The sequence below is a fragment of the Neovison vison genome, chromosome 8 (assembly GCF_020171115.1).
Source record: "Neovison vison isolate M4711 chromosome 8, ASM_NN_V1, whole genome shotgun sequence".
Classification (NCBI taxonomy): domain Eukaryota; kingdom Metazoa; phylum Chordata; class Mammalia; order Carnivora; family Mustelidae; genus Neogale; species Neogale vison.
In genome coordinates, this window is record NC_058098.1 from 13224933 (window position 1) to 13245288 (window position 20356).

The 20356-nt window shown below is 48.0% G+C and overlaps 1 protein-coding gene across 13 annotated transcripts in view; it reads left to right on the forward strand.

Annotated features, from left to right (window-relative positions):
• ZMYND8 (zinc finger MYND-type containing 8) overlaps nucleotides 1-20356 on the forward strand; it is a 139054-nt gene that overhangs the window by 76783 nt on the left and 41915 nt on the right. For all 13 annotated transcript variants that reach the window (XM_044262901.1, XM_044262895.1, XM_044262892.1 and 10 more), the window contains 2 exons: nucleotides 413-528; nucleotides 5997-6478. In XM_044262901.1, the coding sequence (XP_044118836.1) occupies nucleotides 413-528; nucleotides 5997-6478 (598 nt within the window). The remainder of the gene's footprint in view (nucleotides 1-412; nucleotides 529-5996; nucleotides 6479-20356) is intronic.

A 20356-nucleotide genomic window follows, 5' to 3' on the forward strand; every position in this document is an offset into this window, starting at 1 on the left:
TAATGCTCTGGGCAGCCTCGATGAAGGACAAGGGTAGCTAATGCTACCCCTTGTTACCTGCCACATACAATGCACGTTTAATTCCCTAACCTAACAAGGTGCTGGCATTGCTGTCCCCTGTTGCAGGAGAAGGTGGTCACTCTTGCTCACGGCCACCGGGGTAATAGCATTACAGTCAGGGTCCAAGCCTCGTCTCCTCTGTGCTTTGTCCTTCTGTTTGTCATTTGCCCCCAGAACCAGCTTTGCCTGGGGCTTCCTGGCCTCACGCCTTCTAGGGAACCCCAACCTGGGAGACCCTGCCTGGAACTTTTTTCGTTCAGTTGGTGGCCTTGCTGTATCCTCTTGCACCAAGCTTTATATGTGTGTCCTGCAGTCAAATACATACAAACTCTGGATTTTTTTCTTTTTCTAGAGCAATCCACATCCTTTGGTCTGGGCAAAACTGAAGGGGTTTCCATTCTGGCCTGCAAAAGCTCTGAGGGATAAAGATGGGCAGGTTGATGCTCGATTCTTTGGACAACATGACAGGTGGGAGTTCAAACCGTCCGCAAAAGTGTTAACTTGAACCGAACCTTTGATACTGTCATGGATGCGAGGGGTCCAGGTCTTACTATGTTGTTTATTGTCATGACGCCAGCCAGTGATCTTGTGGTTAAAAGTACAGTCCTGTGCTGTGTTAAGCCTGATAATGTGTGGGCTTCCGTGTTTTCAGGTATGTTTAAGAGAATCTTGCTTTCGTAGTTATGTTGATGAAAACGGCACCATGGCTATTTTAAGTGCTGGGCTGTTCTTTTTTGGATTTTCCAGAGTCAATTAAACCGCCGTGCAAATTGCTTTTTAAAATAATGCTTTCGGAGATCAGAAGTATTTCCCCAGATTGCCAGTAAATGAATCTCTTTATCATTGCTGGGTGGTTCCCTCCTGTTGCCTTTTCTCTGAAGCTAAGATAGGAAATTACAAGAGGTGGCTGTTTTCGCAGGTGGGAGCCCTCCCCTCCAGCCTGTCTACCCTCCCCTTTCCCTTGCTCACAGGGAAGTGAATTGTCCTAGCTCCTAGCAGATCCCGCTCCTGCATGCTTGAGAACAACAGGTAGACCCAGATGAGCCGTGGTTAATATCTCTGTTCTTTTTTGTCAAGCTGTGTTGTGATTAAATGAGGCAAAAACCTTTCCAAGCCCTACCAAGCAGTTTGAAAAAGTGTTTTGAGTGTGTTGGGGAGAATACTTAAAATACATACCCTAAAAATGATATATGCCCACAGAATATACAGAAAATACAGTGTATAATTTCAAACACTGGAATCTGCGCTGTTACTCTGTTTAGTTTTGCTTGTTGTCTTGCAAATACAAAACGAAAGAGTTAGTTTTGCTAGAAACCCATTGTCTGGAGGCAATGGGAATTTGCCGAGATGGTCCTGGGTTCAATAGGAAGTATTTTGCTTTGTCTGATTTTTGATCACTTTACTGGAAGTCTTTTGGTGTCTGCTGTGGGCCAGGCCATGGGCTGGATGCTGGGGATGTGGGAGTGAGCAGGCAGTCACTGTCCCCGACCGTGGGAAGGCTGGCATCCTAGTAGGGAAGATAGATAATACACAAGTAAACACACAGGCAAGATGATCTCAGATTAGGAGGTAAGGGCAGGGGCTTAGTGAAGGTCTGGGTGGAGGCACAGGCAGAGCCAGCCTGCTGTGCTTGGGAAAATCAGGAGCATGGGACAGGGGGAGGGAGGAGAGGCTGGTCAGAGATGGATGGGGGAGGGCACAGGGCCTGATCACACAAGCTGTGGTTAGAGTCTGCCTTTTCTTGGAAGAGCAAGAGAAATTCGTAGCAGGTCGCGTGTCTTCCTGTGCTTCATTATAGCGTGGCAAGTGTTAACCATCTTGATGATTCGGGATTATTCTCGTTCGCTAATATGACCCAGTGTGGATATATTTAGGATATAGGTGGGTGGGGGAAATCAGCGCTTGCCCCCATGCACCAAATATTCTTAGACTCTTAGCGTCTTTGATTCTGCTGTCAGCTTAGCCCATTCTGCATAGACCTCTTCGTCCTGCCTGTCAGACAGCTATTGAAGGTGGCGTAGGGGACTGGAACTCTGCTAGTCCTCTCGTCCAGAGGCCATTTCCCATGAACTTGCTGGTGTAGGTTGGTTCTGGGTAGGGAGCCGTCATGGTGACCTCCCCCTCCCCCCCGTTATGTTTGTGAAAAAAGACAGCAACCCAAGTCTGATGTCCCTGAGGTTTGCCTAACCCTCTCGGTGTCTTCTGCTCTCTTGGAATGTGCCGAGCTCCGAACTCTGTTGGCTCCTTTTGGGGGAGGGGAGCCCCTTGAAGAGGTTAAGGACACATCACGGCAGTGGGGAGTAGGTGTTGGAGTAACAGAACCTTGGAGTTCTAGGAGTGCGGCTCCCGAAGCCCCTCCTCCCAGCAGATGGGCTTAAAGCAGAGCTGGTCAGACCCCGCAGCACAGCAGCACAGCGTGGAGGCTAAGGAGATGGGAGATGCCCTGCCTTTGTCAGGGAGCACGTCTGGGTTGTGGAGCAGACCGTAAGCCTGGACACGTGTACGCCACGATGGCGAGGCGGGCGGAACGAGAGACGGCGCAGCCTGCCGCGCGTTCATCGTCGAGTTACTAAATACTAGAGCGAGCCCGGGGAGGTGCTCACACACAGATCAAGGCATGTTCTGGAGAATCTCATCGTGTGCTTTTTGTCCTTCAAAAATTTTTGCTCTTTGGGGGTTTGATTTTGTAGACACACACACACACACACATACACACGATCCCATATAGAAATCCAGGAAATGTTTTATCAAACGCCTGCGGAGCCGCAGAAGAGGGAGCTGGCAGGAAGCGAGTGCCTTCTCTGCAGCAGGGCATTGTTCTAAGTGCTTTTTTGCAGAAGCCGCCTTATTCTCATTTTACTGAGAAGAAAACCGGAGGCCCCGAGTAGGGAGTAGCTCAGCTGTGCGACTCTGGGGCCTCTCATGACATTGCCCCCAGAGGCTTTATTTTTGTTAAGCAAATCTAAGTTCCCTTTAACTCTGTCCTGGGCCTGCTCTAAGGAAAGGGAATGCTTTCCTGAAATCACTTGGCGGAGACCCCTGTGGAAGGCAGTGGAGACCCCGGCCCCAGGCGGAGGTGTGAGGGGAGCACAGTTGCAGTGGCGGGCTGCCTGGTGGGCTCCTGGGGCTCTGGGGATTGGCTGAGGTGCATTTCATTTGCTCCCCACGACCCCCGCTCCACGTAGGGGATCATCCTCCCTCCTACCGACGACCGAGCGGAGGCCGGCTCAGGGAAGGGGCGTCGTTTGTCCAGGGGCCAGCTGGGGGATCCGGGCTGCTGCTCAGAGCCGTCCTGTCTAGTCCACACTCCTGCTCACCCAGTTGGAACAGCCACACTGTCTTCCCCCAGAGGGCATCGGGCTCCCGCTCTGTCTGCCTCGCTCTTTCTGGCTGCAGATGTGCGCCTCAGGTCTCTGCGGGATGCCGGCAGCGAGCTGGGGTGGAGGAGAAGCTGGTAATTTCCAGCACGCTGAGAGAGCAGTTAGATATTTTTGGGGTGTTGGGTTTTAGTTTGTGTCACGATCTAGTTATCACCGGGAGTGGCAAACCTCCCCAGCCTGTGCTCTGAATGCCGCCGCAACCACGTACTTGATTTTTCCTGGGCTGCTTTCTCTTCAAAATAGGAATGAGGTGGCAGCTGCTAAGACTTGGGTAGAATATAATAGAAACGGTCCGTATTTTTTGCTTCTCTTTAAAATGCTGGGAGGTGGGGCGCCTGGGTGGCTCAGTGGGTTAAACCCTCTGCCTTTGGCTCAGGTCATGATCTCAGGGTCCTGGGATTGAGCCCTGAATCGTGCTTTCTGCTCAGTGGGGAGCCTGCTTCCTCTTCTCTCTCTGCCTACCTCTCTGCCTACTCGTCTGTCAAATAAATAAATAAAGTCTTAACAAAAAAGCTGGAAGGCTCCGCAGGGAGGGGTCGAGATCCCTGCGCAGCCCCCCAGAGGTGCTCGCATAGACCGTGTGTTACACTGTCCGTCCCCCCACCATCCGTTTTGCTCGCCATTGCTTTGTGTCTGGCTTGAGTTGATGGTCTGCGAAATCCAAAAGGCCTCCGCAGAACAAGCTCATTTGCACCAGATTCTCAGCTACATACGGGTTTGGGTTCGAGGCTGGGGAATCAAACATCACACGGTCTGTCCTGTTCACGTTCAGCCTCCGCGTCCGCCCAGAGCTGTGGTAGGTTACACTGCTGTCTCCTGCCGGTGGCGGCTCGGCCACTAATCCCAGAAAAGCAGCTCTTCTCGTGAAAGTGCTACAGAGTGTCCTGGGTGGTGGTGGGGGCTGAAGGCAGGAAGACAAAACCAGCTGGGAATGGGAGGTGGAGGGTTTTTTTTTTTTGTTATTTTCCACATGAGATACCTGCCGTTTGAAGCCAGCGACGTCCTCTCAGGTTTATGGTTTCCTAGCATTTCCTTCTGGTGCCACATAGAACCCCAGAATCCCTTTACCAGAGATAGGAAAGCTCTTCATGTTTGAGCGTAGAGCAGTGCACTTCGGGACTGATTCCATATTAGGAGGTGCGGTCCTGGATGCAAGGCCTGTTTCCTTTCTTTTTTAAAAGATATACTTATTTATGAGAGAGAGAAGGAGAGAGATCATGCGGTGTAGGGAGTGGGAGAGAGGATCCAAGCAGATTCTGTGCTGCGTGTAGAGCCCAACATGGGGCTCATTCTCACGACTCTGAGATCATGACCTGAGCCAAAACCAAGAGTGAGGTGCTCAGTGGACTGTGCCACTTAGGTGCCCCAAAACATTTCTTCTAATTCTTCCTCTTTCTTTTTTTCTTTTTTTTTTTTTCTTTTTTGAGAGAGAACACACATGGCAGGGTAGGGAATGGCAGAGGAAGAGGAAGAGAATCTTAACGCAGTCTCCACGCCCAGGGCCTAACGCAGGGCGTGATCTCACAACCCTGAGATCATGACCTGAGCCAAAACCAAGAGGCAGGCACTTAACCAACTGAGCCCCCCAGATGCCCGCAGTGACTTTTTCTTACTTTCTACTCCCCCAAAGCCTAAGGGATTTATTAATTTTTTAATGGATGAAAATGACTACAGCCAGGAATCTTTTAATGTTTTCACCAAGTTTGGTGTTGGTATTCTGTTCTTAGGACAGAACATTCCTGGGTTAATGGTTAATCATATATTCACCATTGAAACCAAGTCATTTTTAAAGATTTTATTTATTTATTTGACAGAGAGAGATCACAAGCAGGCAGAGAGGCAGGCAGAGAGAGAGGAAGAAGCAGAGAGCTCGATGCGGGGCTCGATCCCAGGACCCTGGGATCATGACCTGAGCTGAAGGTAGAGGCTGTAACCCATTAAGCCATCCAGGTGCCCGAAACCAAGTCATTTTTAAAGAATATACATATTTAAAAATCTTGTCAAAAACAAAAACAAAATACTCAAAAAGAAAGAAAGATAAAGAATCTTGGCCAACATACCAGGCTAATTTGGTTTGCATTAAGGAGAAAATAGTTCTGGAAACAACCTAAATGTCCATCGACAGATGAACAGATAAAGAAGTCCTGGTATGTATGTATCAGGGGCTTCTATTCAGCCTTAAAAAAAGATGGGACAGCATAGCTGAATGGAGGATATTGTGCTAAGTGCGATAAGCCAGTCACCGGAAGACAGATACTGCGTGAATTCCACTTACAGGAGGTTATCTCCTAAAATAGTCAAATTCACAGAATTAAAGGATGGAATGGTAGTTTGCCAGGGGTAGAGGTCGGGAAAAGGGGGTTTAGTAATCCTCAGGCATAAAATTTCAGTTACGACTAATAGGCTGTAGAGATCGACAGTGTAACAACCCATGCCCAACACTTAAACATACCTCGATACAGTGCATTTAAAAAAATTTTTTTTGGGGGGGGGGAGAGGAAATCTCTGTAAAGACCAAAGTTGACTTCAACTCTCCTTTCTTTTCTGCACTCCTAGGGCCTGGGTTCCAATAAATAATTGCTACCTCATGTCTAAAGAAATTCCTTTTTCTGTGAAAAAGACGAAAAGCATCTTCAACAGTGCAATGCAAGAGATGGAGGTGTACGTGGAGAACATCCGCAGGAAGTTTGGGGTTTTTAACTACTCTCCCTTCAGGACACCCTACACCCCCAACAGCCAGTACCAAATGCTGCTCGACCCCAGCAACCCCAGCGCCGGTGCCGCCAAGATCGACAAGCAGGAGAAGGTCAAGCTCAACTTCGACATGACGGCGTCCCCCAAGATCCTGATGAGCAAGCCCATGCTGAGTGGGGGCGCGGGCCGCAGGATCTCCCTGTCGGATATGCCCCGCTCTCCCATGAGTACAAACTCTTCTGTGCACACGGGCTCCGACGTGGAGCAGGACGCTGAGAAGAAGGCCACCTCGAGCCACTTCAGTGCCAGTGAGGAGTCCATGGACTTCCTGGACAAGAGCACAGGTCAGCCTGGGATGGGAGATGGGGAGGAGGCCGCTGGGACATGGGGCTTCCGTGGGGGCCACACCTGTTGGTTCCAGCTGGCCAGCGCCCCTGCTCGAGAGGGAGCTCTATGGGATTTTGCTCCATTTGAGCGTATTTAGAATTTTAACAAGCTAACCCAGTGGGATTCTTGCTGTTAGGAATCAGGAAAGGAGAGATGGAGGTCATTCCTGGCAGTGGGCAGAGGTGGCCAGTAATCCCTCAGCAGTCAGGTCACGTGGCTTCTGGAGCATCACAGCAAAACTTGCCGTAACAGTGTGTTTCTCAAGAATGTAATTTTAAAAAAATATATATTTTATTTATTTATTTGAGAGAGATATCACAAGTAGGCAGAGAGGCCAGAGAGAGAGGAGGAAGCAGGCTCCCTGCAGAGCAGAGAGCCTGATGTGCGGTTTGATCCCAGGACTCTGGGATCATGACCTGAGCCGAAGGCAGAGGCTTTAACCCACTGAACCACCCAGGCGCCCCTCAAGAATGTAATTTTAATCGGAAGATTATTTGTACAGACTACACCTTCCCATTGTGTAGTGCTCAAATATTAGCGCAGGGTGTAAGGTCAGCAATAATGTCCTCTCCCGGGAGCACACCCACTCCTCAAATAAAGGTCGTCCTGGTTATACTCGCTGCAGAGCTGGTGGTGAAGAATGAGGATGCTGGTCTCATTCCCCAGCTCTGCCAGTCTCGGCCCATGCGGCTTCAGGCAAGGTACTTAATGTCATTGTCGTCTTTTTTTTTTAAAGATTTTATTTCTTTATTAGACAGATCACAAGTAGGCAGAGAGAGAGAGAGAGAAGAGCAAGCAGGCTCCCTGCTGAGCAGAGAGCCCGACTTGGGGCTCGATCCCAGGACCCTGAGATCATGACCTGAGCCGAAGGCAGAGGCTTTAACCCACTGAGCCACCGAGGCGCCCCTTAATGTCTTCTTTAAAAAAGATTTTGTGTATTTATTTATTTATTTGACAAAGAGAGACAGAGAGGGAACAGAAGCAGGGGGACTGGGAGAGGGAGAAGCAGGCTTCCCGCTGAGCAGGGAACCTGGTGCGGGGCTCAGTCTCAGGACCCTGGTATCACGACCCGTGCTGAAGGCAGACACTTGACGACAGAGCCACCCCAGGAGCCCGAGGAGTTTACTTCCTTAATTTAGAGAGAGAGAACGAGAGAGAGGGAGCCCGCATGAGTGCGGGAAGGGAGGAGAGGGAGAGAGAGAACCGCAAGCAGACTCATGCTGAACATGGAGCCTGGGGCGGGGCCCCATGTCACGACCCCAAGATCATGACCTGAACTGAAATCAAGAGTCGAGTGCCCAGTCACCTGGGCACCCCAAGATAGTAAATGTCTTGATGTTCCGTCTTATTTGTAGGTGATCTAGGGACGGACCTGCCTCATAGGTTCTTGTTAAGGGTTAAAGGAAGGCATGTACACAAAACGCTCAGAACAGTGCCTAAAATAGTAAATGCTCCAAAGATGTGGGCTGCGGTCTTATTTCTTGTGGGGCTTGCTCAGCAAATGCCTACACGGATTCAGAGAGGTGACGAACAGGAGGGATGCTGGCCGAGTGTGAGGGAAGGAACGGTGACTTAAATGGAATTCCTTCTACCCAGCTGTTACTGGTTGTGCATCCAGTCCTTATGAACTATATTATTTCCACAAGGAAATCGGTGTACTCTCATTTTTCTTGAAACACGGCCTTCACTGTTCATTCTTTGTGGGTCTGGCTCAGAGAGAATGGGCACTGAGAAGTTTCTACACTGAGCATGATGGTAAAAAGGCAGCCAACCCTCAGGCTCTGGGCTGGGGAGACTGGGCGAGGGGGCAGGACCTGGTGAACCCCTGGACCTATGCCCCGCCCCCCGAGGGCTCCAGCCCTGAGGTTGTCTTAGAGGAATGTGGCCTCTTGGTTTTCTGATCTTCTCATTATTCCAGAGAAGTGGGTAATTTGCATTTTTATATAAAACCCCCAATTATTAAATGTCAGCTCAGAATGTCTTAGGATATTTTCCACATTAAAGAAGGCACATCGAAAGATTGAACCAGGGTTTTAGGCTTCTGACCAATGTTTTAAGCTTGGATAGCCCTTCAGACCTCCTCCCTCCCCGTCCCCCTTCCTCTTTCCTTCGTCTCTCCGTCCCTCCGTCCCTCCCTTTACGTGAGAACTCTTTAAGGAGCAGGCACCCGATCTTCAAGAGACTGCAAAAGTCCCCAAAAGTCCCCAGAAGGTAAAACGATGGCGATTCAGTCAAGGGAGCTCAAGGAATTCTACCCATTTTGGTTGTGGTGTTTCTTGTTCCCGGTAGATTGGTAATTTTCCAAGTATTGCTTGTAGTTCCCAGAATGGCTGTAGGTAGAGAGTTAAGTGCCAGTGGCTTTTGGTTCTTCTAAATAAAGGTGGGATCTCTTTCCCCAGTTCTGACCCTAGCTGTGGGGTCCTAGACGCTCAGTTGCATTCCAGAGCTTTGTTCTAGGATGATGCAACTTCTGCTGACATACTTTGGGAACAGAAATTTGCTTTTGCTTCTCAGTTTCAGACCAGAGTTCTTAAAAGCTTACTTTAATTGCGTGACATGATTCCATTTAAGCCAGGCTGACAAAACACCAGCTTCGTAGCCTGTTACCTCTCCTAGAGAGCTTGCTTTTTTTTTTTTTTTTTAAATAAGATTTTATTTACTTATTTGACAGAGAGGAGAGATCACAAGTAAGCGGGGGTGGGGGGGCAGGCAGAGAAAGAGGGGCAAGCAGGCTCCCGCTGAGCAGAGAGCCCAAAGCAGGGCTCAATCCCAGGACCCTGAGATCATGACCTGAGCCAGAGGCAAAGGCTTAACCCATTGAGCCACCCAGAAACCCTGAGAGCTTGCTTTTGAGAAAGTGTTCTAACCGGGCAGCAGTCCTGTTGAATCACTGTTGTTTGAACTTTCATCAGCATCAGCTTTGCCATATGCTAGTTCTTCTGTTTTAACTATGTACTGAAGCATTAAACCTGCAACATTGCTTTATCCTAAGCTGAATAATATGTATCAACTCATAGATTTGAATTGCTTGTTGCATTTTTTTCTCTAATAGAAACGAAATTAATACCTAACTTGTAAAATAGAACGTGTTGGCCTATGAACCGCTGTTGGCTATCCTGTTCCATATTTCAGGAAACACAGTTTTAGAGGAATCTGAGAGCATGTGTAATGTGTTTAATTAAGCTTCTCTCTTTCCCCGGGACATAGCAAGATTGAACTGGCATTAGAATTCCTGACAGAATTCCTCGCTATTCAAATGGCTTTTCTAAGCAGTAAATGAGATTCTCCATTTCAGCAGACTTTAAGGTCCCTTTCCTAAAATATGGTCCTGTGGCCGGCATGTGCGTGGATTATTTTGCTAATTACGAGATAGACAGCCAGTGAGTGTTGTGGGTACAGAAGGCAGTACTCCAAATCATTTAAATCTTAAAGATTGTTCCCTTTTCTGTAAGGAGCCAGATAGTAAATATTTTAGGCTTTGTGGGTCTCTGTCACAAGGATGCAGCTATTTCAACACCCATCATTGTGTTAGTGAAACAGCCCCAGGCAGTGTGTGGCCGGGACACTGAAATTTGACTTTCATATCAAGTGTGTGTTTCATGAACTGTGAATCCTTTAGGTTTCTTCCAGCCATTGACAAACCGTAAATATCCCTGCAGGCTGCAGAGGGACAGGTTGTTAGGCTAGATTTGGCCCCCAGGTTGGTTTGCTAGCCTCTATGACGGACTCAGAAGGCATTGTGAGTCAGTCTCCCCATCTTACAGAAGGCCAGTTGAGGTCCCTGTGGACAGTGGAGGGAGGAGCCTGTGTTCCCACAGCGTGACCTGAGTCTAGATCCATTTTCTTTTTCATTGCACCCCAGTGCCCTCTGCTGTTAGCAGTGACGGTGGCATTTTCAGGAAGGAGAAGTGGACTATTGCTTGAAATCCCCCTGAGTCACAGAGAGTATAATTGACATGAGATTGTGATTTATCCAAAATTAGGTTTAAAAAAAAAAAAAAAAAAGATGGTCATGGGATAGAAAAGCCATACTCGTTTCAGCAATTAGAATTATGTAGCCGGCAATATAAGACCACACATTGAAGTAAGTAAGTTATTAAATAAAATTGCCATGAGCATTTAGAAGGTTTCCTTTTTGTTTTGGGGTGGGGGAATTGAGGAACTTAGAATCAGGTGTCTGTAACCCACAGAACTTAGTTTTGTTTTCTAAGGAGCAGTTTGCTTAGCGAGAAGCCTTTCTTGATGTCCTGACTACTGGGCAGAGTGGTTTATTCTTGCAGTAATTTTCCTGCTTCCCCCTTGATCTAGACCTCTTGGCCAGAACTGATGCCTTTGCCAAGTCTGCCTGCAGGAGCCTTGCTTAAGTCATGAATATGTATTAGGGTAAGGGTCCCAGTGCCTGGCTGTCCCCACCCTCTGTAGCTCCACTATGGGTTACTGTTTAGGGAGAAGGGAAAATGTTGTCCTATATACTCTTTTCTTGCGAAGACATACTTGTCACACAGTAATGGTTATCTAGAAGATGAAAGTCACAGATCACCCCACCTCCCAGTCAAGCCCTTAGAGAATGTTTTCAGGACTTTTTCTGTGTTGGTTTATGAGTCATGCGATGACGTTGAAAACTCAGATAGTTTCAGGGATCAGGCAGGTATGAGAATGAGCAGGGTTGGGAAGCATTAGGGACTGGGATGAACTCTGTAGAAGGAAGTTGCTTCCTTCCTCATGACCCATCACACGAGGGTGGGTGCTTGTTCTTACTTCTTCTTCTTTTTTAAAAAAACATTTATTTATTTGACTGGGGGTAGGGGGGGAGATCACGAGTAGGCAGAGAGGCAGGCGAGGGCTGTGGGTGTGGGAAGCAGGCTCCCCGCCTAGCAGAGAGCCCAATGCGGGGCTCCATCCCAGGACCCTGAGACCATGACCTGAGCTGAAGGCAGAGGCTTTAACCCACTGAGTGACCCAGGCGTCCCTTGTTCTTCTTAAAGCAATACTTACTCTTCAATGTGTGGTGGGCTGGAGCATTTCATTACAAAAAAAGCTCCTTATACCCCACTAACATGTCATCACTTGGACCTTTGAGAATGCTGTGTTCTTGAAGCATGTCTTTTCAGTAGCGTCCTGGAGGCCTTTTCTTCCTGCTGGTTCTAGCCAAGTGGGGATGCGGGCTCAGCCTCAAATATATATATATATATATATATATATATATTTTTTTTTTTTTTTTAAAAGCTTTTATTTATTTATTTGACAGAGACAGATCACAAGTAGGCAGAGAGGCAGGCAGAGAGAGAGAGGAGGAAGCAGGCTCCCTGCTGAGCAGAGAGCCCGACGCGGGACTCGATCCCAGGACCCTGAGATCATGACCTGAGCCGAAGGCAGCAGCTTAACCCACTGAGCCACCCAGGCGCCCTATATATATATTTTTTAATGTGGACTACTCCAGTTTTTTCTTCAATTTTACTTTTAAAAAAAGATTATTTATTTTTTACTAGGGGGAGAGAGAGAGAGAGACAGCAAGAGAGGGGACAGAAGCAGGGGGAGAGGCGGAGGGAGAAGCAGGCCTCCTGCTGAGCAGGGAGCCAATGCGGGGCTCGATCCCAGGACCCTGAGATTATGACCCGACTTGAAGGCAGTTGTCCAATGACTGAGCCATCCAAGCACCCCCTGCCCCAACCTTTTAGTGGCTCCAGTTTGTAAAAATCCTTATAGTGTATCCAGTGCCTCCATAAACTTCTTGGACTTGGATCACTTGTTTGCAGTTATCTGTTATTGCCAGTTGTAAGGTTTTATTTTCCTTTTTTTTTTTTTTTTTTAAAAAAAAGTAAACCCTGTGCCCATTGTGGGGCTTGAACTTACAACTCCAAGATCGGGTCGCCTGCTCCACCGGCTTGAACCAGGCAGGCACCTGTGCGGGTTTTTTGTTTGTTTGTTTGTTTTTTTAAGTTAACCTTGTGTTCTGAATATTTTCCCATACTAGTTCAATAGCCCTTCAAAACAGAGCTTCTGTCCTGTCTTGGATTTTCCAGTGATGCTCTATTGGGTCGATCAACTATGTAGGCCACGAGCAGTGCAAGCTACAGCCCTTTGAAGACGTAGGTTGCTTCCAAGATTTTATAAGTAGAGGAAATTTGGCCTGAATCACTGACTCCTCCACACCCGCGCCCCGGTGTGGGAGGGTGTGTGGGAGGGAAAGGGGTATTTCTTTTTTCTAATTTAATTCTAAGACTCCTGTTTCATGGAGTCAGAATAGCACTTAGCACAGGCTAGAGTTTTGTAAATGTAGTTAATAAATGATACGTTTTAGCCTGTACTTGTGAATTGTACATCAAAGTATAAAATCTGATTAAATTATTTGTGACTTCAAAGGCGATTAGTTCTTCCTTTGGGCAAGATTTATGGCTTTACAAAAGGATTGGCATCCATGTCAAAGCTTAATTGAAACGAGCATTTCCAAATGTCTTTCTGCTTTTGAAAATGTCGAGCGCGATTTAAAACTGGGTGCTTAGTCGCTTCTGCACTGTTGACTTTGGGGCCGGGTGATTCTATGTTGCCGGCCCGTCTGTGCTTTGCAGGGTCTGTAAACAGCAAGCCTGGGCTCCGTGTGCTAGATGCCAGGGCCTCTACCCTGCCCACAGCTGGCAGCTAAAGAGGTCTTCAGACATTGCCGAGTGTTCCCCTGGGGACGCAGTGGCCCCTGCAGTTTCATTGAGAACCGTTATGTCAATGTTCCACCCTTTTGACTTTAACGCTGATAACAAAATTCTGATTGCTGTATGCTCATGTTTGAAATGCCTCCATATTTATATTTTAATTTTATATCGCCCCCCCCACCCCGACTATAAAGTATTCCTTTTAAGCTTTAATATTATGCAATAAATAGCACATAATTCTACTCTGTGAGGTAACAACTGTTAAAAATTGGGTAGTCTTAAAAAAAAATAAAATAAAATTGGGTGTTCCTTCAGATTTTTTTTTTTAGATTTTTTTTTTTTTGAAGATTTTACTTAATTATTTGACATGGAGAGATCACAAGTAGGCAGAGAGGCAGGCAGAGGGGGGGGGGGAAGCAGGCTCCCCCCAACAGAGAGCCTGACATGGGGCTTGACCCCAGGATCCTGAGCTTATGACCTTGAGCGGAATGCAGAGAGAGGCTTGAACCCACTGAGCTACCCAGGTGCCCTTTAATGCAAGTTTTATGTATATACGCCTCTGCTAACTTTCTAATCCCCGAAATTGTAGGTGTTTTGTCTAACCTGTTGTTTTACACGTTTGTCTAGGTGGTTACATGTGAAGCCGGACTTAATGTTTTTAAGAACCTATACATTGAACTTCAGTAGAGTCAGAGAGTTCCAGAATTTTCCCCCCTTCGTTTACATTTATCTCTATTAGCAAATATATTTTTGCCCTTGTTTTAAAAATCCCTTCCCCCAACAAAGACCACAGTAAAAGTAGTTTTTTAATTTTAATTTTTTAAAGATTTATTTATTTATTTATTTGACAGACAGAGAGAGAGAGATCACAAGTAGGCAGAGAGGCAGGCAGAGAGAGAGAGGAGGAAGCAGGCTCTGCTGAGCAGAGAGCCCGATGTGGGACTCGATCCCAGGACTGTGAGATCATGACCCGAGCCAAAGGCAGCGGCCTAACCCACTGAGCCACCCAGGTGCCCTTAATTTTAATTTTTAAAAAGGTTTTATTTATTTGACAGAGAGAGAGATGGCCAGAGAGGGAACAGACAGATGTGGGGGAGTGGGAGCAGGGAGCCTGAGGCAGGGTCTGATCTCATGATCCTGGGATCATGACCTGAGCTGAAGACAGACGCTTAATGCCTGCGCCTCCCAGGTACCCTAAAAGAAGTTCCCCCTCCCCCCCACCAAGATTTTATTTATTTATTTGACAGAGGGAAAGAGAGAGCACAGGTAGGCAGAGGGAGAGGGAGAAGTGGGTCTCTGCTGAGAAGGGAGCCCAATGGGGGGCACTATCCCAGGACCTCAGGATCACAGCCTGAGCTGAAGGCAGCCGCTTAACCAACTGAGTCACCTATATGCCCCTAAAAGTAGTTTTAAAAGCACGAAATGACCCATAATCTAAAGGTCTTTAGCTGATTTTTTTGTTTTTTTTGGGGAGGATAATGGTGACACTACATGGTTAAAATTAAGATAAAATAAAACCCAGCAGGATTAAAGCAGTATCAAAAGATGTGAAGGAGGGCACCTGGGTGGCTCAGTTGGTTAAGCGACTGCTTTGGGCTCAGGTCATGATCCTGGAGTTCCAGGATCATGTCCCACATCAGGCTCCCTGCTCGGCAGGGAGTCCCCTTCTCCCTCTGACCTCCCCCCTCTCATGCTCTCTTTCTTTCTCAAATAAATAAATAAAATCTTAACAAACAAACAAAACCAGATGTAAAAGAAAAGGTCAGGGAAGCCTGGTTGGCTCAGGCTGTTAAGCATCTGCCTTCAGCTCAGGTCCTGATCCCAGGATACTGGGATCGAGTCACGCATCGGGCTCCCTGCTTGGCGGGGAGTCTGCTTCTTCCTGTGCCTGCTCTGCCTGTTGCTCCCCTGCTTGTGCTCTTTCTCTGACAAATGAATAAATAAAATCTTTAGAACAAAAAGAAAAGGAGAGAAAAGGTCATGTTTCATTTATCCCCTCAGTGGGTTAAGCGTCTGCCCTCGGCTGAGGTCCTGATCTCAGGGTGCTGGGATCGAGCCCCGCATATATGTCTCTTCTTTGGATTGTTCATCAGTCATTCTCTTAGCACACCTTGTTTTAAATAGCAAATAATATTGAGATTATTTAAACTGATGTCTTTTTATGAAGATTTCCCTTTGGTTGCCAGTATTGTTTTTTTTAATTGCTCGACATGTCGGTGATCAGGAGAGGAACGGGGGACAGCGCTGTCTTCCCTTAACTCATGTATCTGCTCATTCTGTCAATGTCTCGGACACCAGGTGGCCTCCTAGGTGCCAGGCAGGGCCCCTGCTCCCCTGGAGCTGATGTTCTCGTGGCCACGGGGAAATGGTAAACAAGAGGCATCTTGACCTCAACCCTTGGATGGGGCTGCTTGGGGAGGCCCCTGAGAGTGGTGTTTGAGGGAGAAGCAGGCTTCCTGCTGAGCAAGGAGCCCGATGTGGGACTTGATCCCACAACGCTGGGATCATGACCTGAGCCGAAGGCAGCTGCTTAACCAACTGAGCCATCTAGGCGTCCCTATTTATTTATTTTTTGAAAGAGGTTTTATTTTTAAGTAACCTTCTACACTCAGCATGGGGCTCAAACTCCCAACCCCACGATCAAGAGTTGGTGTGGTCAGTTCTACCTGAGCCAGCCAGGTTCCCCACGCCTCTGGGCTGTTCTAGGTGGATGAGTGGTATGGCCGGCTGCTCTGCAGACAGCTGCTGGAGAGAGAAGTTGTGGCAGGAGGCGGGGGACCCATGGGAAGCTCTTACAGGTCTTGGTGGGAAATGATGGGCAGAGGCAGTATTTATCAGCCAGCTCTTTCATTACGATCCTGTAAGGAACCGTTTTAGACATGTTTTCCTATCCATCCTCCTGTGACTTTTTTCCTAAACAGAGGTGAAATTCACATGACCTAAAATTAACCATTTTAAAGTGTAGGACTCATTGGCGTTCAGTGCATTCACAGTATTGTGCAACTGCCACTGTTCTCTAGTTCCAAACATGTATGTCACTCCCATATAAAATGCTGTTAACGAAGCCCCACCGCCCGCCCCCCCCTCCCCTGCTCACTTGCCCTTGGAGACCCTCAGTCTGCATTCTGTTCATACGGATTTGCCATATGAAGTTCAGTTAAGTTCTGGATACTTCAGTTAAGGGAAATCGTACAAAATGTGGCCTTTGTGTCTGGCTCCTTTCACTGAGGGTGTGTTTCCGGGGTCCTCCCCATCGCAACACGCATCCGAACCTCATTTCTTTTTTTTTTTTTTTTTTAAGATTTTATTTATTCATAAGACAGACAGAAATCACAAGTAGGCGGAGAGGCAGGCAGAGAGAGAGGGGAGGAAGCAGGCTCCCCGCCGAGCAGAGAGCCCGACGCGGGGCTTGATCCCAGGACCCCGGGACCATGACCTGAGCTGAAGGCAGAGGCTTTAATCCACTGAGCCCTCAGGCTCCCTGAGGCCAGTGCGCCCCATCTTTTTTTTTTTAAAGATTTTATTTATTTATTTGACAGAGAGAGATCTCAAGTAGGCAGAGAGGCAGGCAGAGAGAGAGGGGAAGCAGGCTCCCCGCCGAGCAGAGCGCCCAATGCGGGACTCAATCCCACGACCCTGAGATCACGACCTGAGCCGAAGGCAGAGACTTAACCCGCTGAGCCACCCAGGCTCCCTGAGAACCTCATTTCTTTTCATGGCTCAGTAACGGGCTACTGTGGACACCGGTGAGTCAGTATGTTGGTGGGCATTCAGTTGTTTCCACCTTGGAACTGTTGTGAATAGTGCTGCAGTAGCATTTGTACCCCGGGAGTTGAGTACTCGTTGTTGGTCTGGGGGTGTGTACCTAGGGGAAACCGTCAGGAAATTTGAAAATACTGCAGGTCTGTTTATGTACTGCATGTGTCTGTTTCATACGTATAAAGAGTAAGAGTTTTTTCACTCCCCTCCCCCGACCAAGAGCCACTTTCTGCTGTTTGGGGACCGTATTGTCCCATTGAGAATGTGTGCACGTGTCTGATAGCAGTGGGCAGGGAGGCCGGCGGGGAGCTGGGGCTTGTATTTTGGAAGTGGTCTTCAGAGGCCTTGGTGAGGAGTGGAGGAAGTTGAGGCAGGAGAGCAAGGGAGGAATTGAGGCAGGGTAGACGTGTTTGGCCTTGAACATCTAGGTGAGTGGTCGTAGCATTAATCGATATGGGGAGGTTTAGGCAGGTACATGGTGTTTCACAAATTGGGGAGGAGGGGTGTGTGGTTCTCAGCTGTGGGCACGGACCATCGCTTTCCACGAGGAGAGTTCTGCAGTGTGGGACCCTGTGATGCTGGGTGACCCCAGTGCTGTTCCTTTCCCAATTACATGAGTCATTTTTCTCCCAGATGTCTGTGAGGGGGGCCCTGACCTTTGCTGCCTGGGGGGAGAGTGAACCAGACCTGCCTTGTCTAACTGCTGGGTTGAAATTGGGGGAAAAAAAAATTAGGACATATTTCTTTAAAAAACCTTCAATATTTAAGTTTTATTAACAGAGGAAACTTTATGTTTCTGTGAAATTAAAGTCTTGTTCCAGTTATGTTTTAACTACCGGATTGCAAAAAAAAAAAAAACAGCTTTGTCTCTGTGCTTGCTGAATTCTGCAGGACCACAAGTAGGGCAGGGCTCTGCTAGACCACCTGCTGGCTTCTCCCTCCTTCCTCAAACCCCCCCCCATTTGATTTTATTTTTTAAGAGTAATCTCTATACCCAATATAGATACAGGCTTAGACTCCAAGATCAAGAGTCAGATGCTCCTCCGACTGAGCCAGCCAGGCATCCTGCCTTTCTGTTTTATTATTATTATTATTTAAAGATTTTATTTATTTATTTGTCTGAGAGAGAGAGCGAGCACAGGCAGACAGAGTGGCAGGCAGAGGCAGAGGGAGAAGCAGGTTTCCCGCCAAGCTAGGATCCCAATGTGTGGGACACTGAGTTCATGACCTGAGCAGAAGGCAGCTGCCCAACCAACTGAGCCACCAAGGCGTCCCGCATCCTGCCTTCCTTAATTCTTTCCACGGGAGCAGTTATTATTAAGCTGGGAACTGTGGCCTCACAGTTCTTTCTGTGTGGGACAGCCCGTGGGTTTTTTTGTTACGGCTCACCCTTTCTGGTTAGGCGCTCTGGTCAGGGTGCCTTGAAGTTGTGCACAGGGGTTTGGTTGGTAGAGGACCCTCCCGCTCCCCGTGGTGGCTAGTTTGTGTGGGAGAATGCAGTGTTCGAGGCCCTGATCTCCCATCCTCCCAGGGAGGGAACTGCAAATCTCTTTGGAAAGGAAGCAGGTAGAATATAAGTGAATGAGAAATAAAGAAAACTATCTATTTTGTTGCTCACATGCTCACGCCTTTCGAAATGCCTTTACCTTTGATGATTCCCATTTCTGGTTTTGTTTTTTTGGTGTGCCAAGTGCTTAAGTTCTGCTTGTTGTTCGGGTACCAGTGACTGGTAACAGGGCTAGTAACAGCGGTAGTAACAGCGAGTGCCGCTCTCATTGGACAGAACTTGTCCGTCCTTACCGTGTTTGTCCATCCTTTCAGCAAAACGAACTTAATTTAGTATTCCAAAAAATTTAATTCTCGAAATTTCAAGTGTTGATTGATCCTTTGCTAAGGACTACCTGCCCTTCTCATTTGCAAGATGAGGAGAAGGGTTCCTGGAGACAACCCTGCTTCACCTCTTGGTGGATTTATCACTCAGCACTCCTGACCTTTGGGACCAAAGAGAATTATTTGTTTTGGGGGGCTGTGCTTTATAGGATGCTGAGCAGCATCTCTGTTCACCATCTGTTCGATGCCTGTGGCACCCTCCCCTCCCCCAGTGGTGACAGCCAAAAATGTCTGCAGACATTACCTGGTGCATCCTGTATGGCACAAGCACCCGTGGCCAAAAACTACTTGTTCAGATGATTGAAACCAAAGCCCTTGAGGTTTATGGGAAAATAGAAAATACTACTACACAGACAGCAAATAATAATAATATAGTACTTAGCCGATGCCTGGCATTGGGTAGATGATGAATTTATTTGATCCTTACAACTTGGTGAGGTAGGGACTTTGACCTATCCTTTTGTATTATACATCAGTGTGCCTCTTTGAGGCCAGGAGGAAAGACGATTGACAGACATCAGGTAACTGCCCCAAGGACACCCCGCAGGTCAGCTGCAGAGTTGGACTTAAAGCCCAGTGTCTGGCTCCCGATGCATGCTTGTGGCCATCTCTGTCTGTATCTGCTCTTTCCCTCCCTGTTACATTAACGGTCGCGTTGTCAAGGCCCGGCACTAGAGCTGGATGGGTACATGAGTCTCACCCGTCGGATCCTCATTCTCAGTACCCGCCCACGTGGCAGGTGAGCAAACCGACGCAAGCGTTCAGCAGTGTCCGAGCTCTTTTGAAATCCTCAGGATGTCCTGATTTGTGACCCCTTTGCCATCCACAGCTTCTCCTAAGGATCAGAGCACTGCAAAATCCGTGGTTCTTGTGCATCTGAGGAAGGCTGGCCATTTGGTAGTCTGGTGTGAATTTAGTAACAGGACAGTAGCAGAAACGACGGACTCTTGAGGCCAAGGGGCATGATCTCCAGGATCTCCAGGAGGCACAGCCCATCTGAACACTGAACACATTTTGTCACATGGTTTGGGTTCTGTCCTACCCCCAGCTCAGTGGGTGAGGCCCAGGGAGTCCATATGTTGGTAGTTACAAGGTATTTTTAAAAGACTCGGGCTTAGGTAGGATTCTCTCTCCTCCTGTAAAAGTTTGGAACATAGTAAGGAAGGAGGTAATTGCCCAGCTCACTCTGTCTGGTGCCGGGTTTGGCTTCATTCAGCATCACAGAACCTTAGACGTGGGAAGCCAGAGATCTCCCAAGGGGTCGACTTGGCTTCTGGCAGGTGCAGTCACTGTGCGAGCTGGCCTGTGCAGCTCCCCCAAACGGACGGCTTGCTGTTTGTAGGCCTGGCTCCGGTCTCTGCCACTGGACCTGTGCTGGGGGCTGGTGTAATCCATGTTTATTTTGAGATTTACACCGTGAATGGGCCAAACCAATTTCAGTGGCAGCTTAGCCGATTTGTCTTAGAGTTTTGTGTTGAACAGAATGACCGGGAAAGGGGAGGCCTTCTTCCGTCGCAGCTCTAACGGTTTCACATTGGG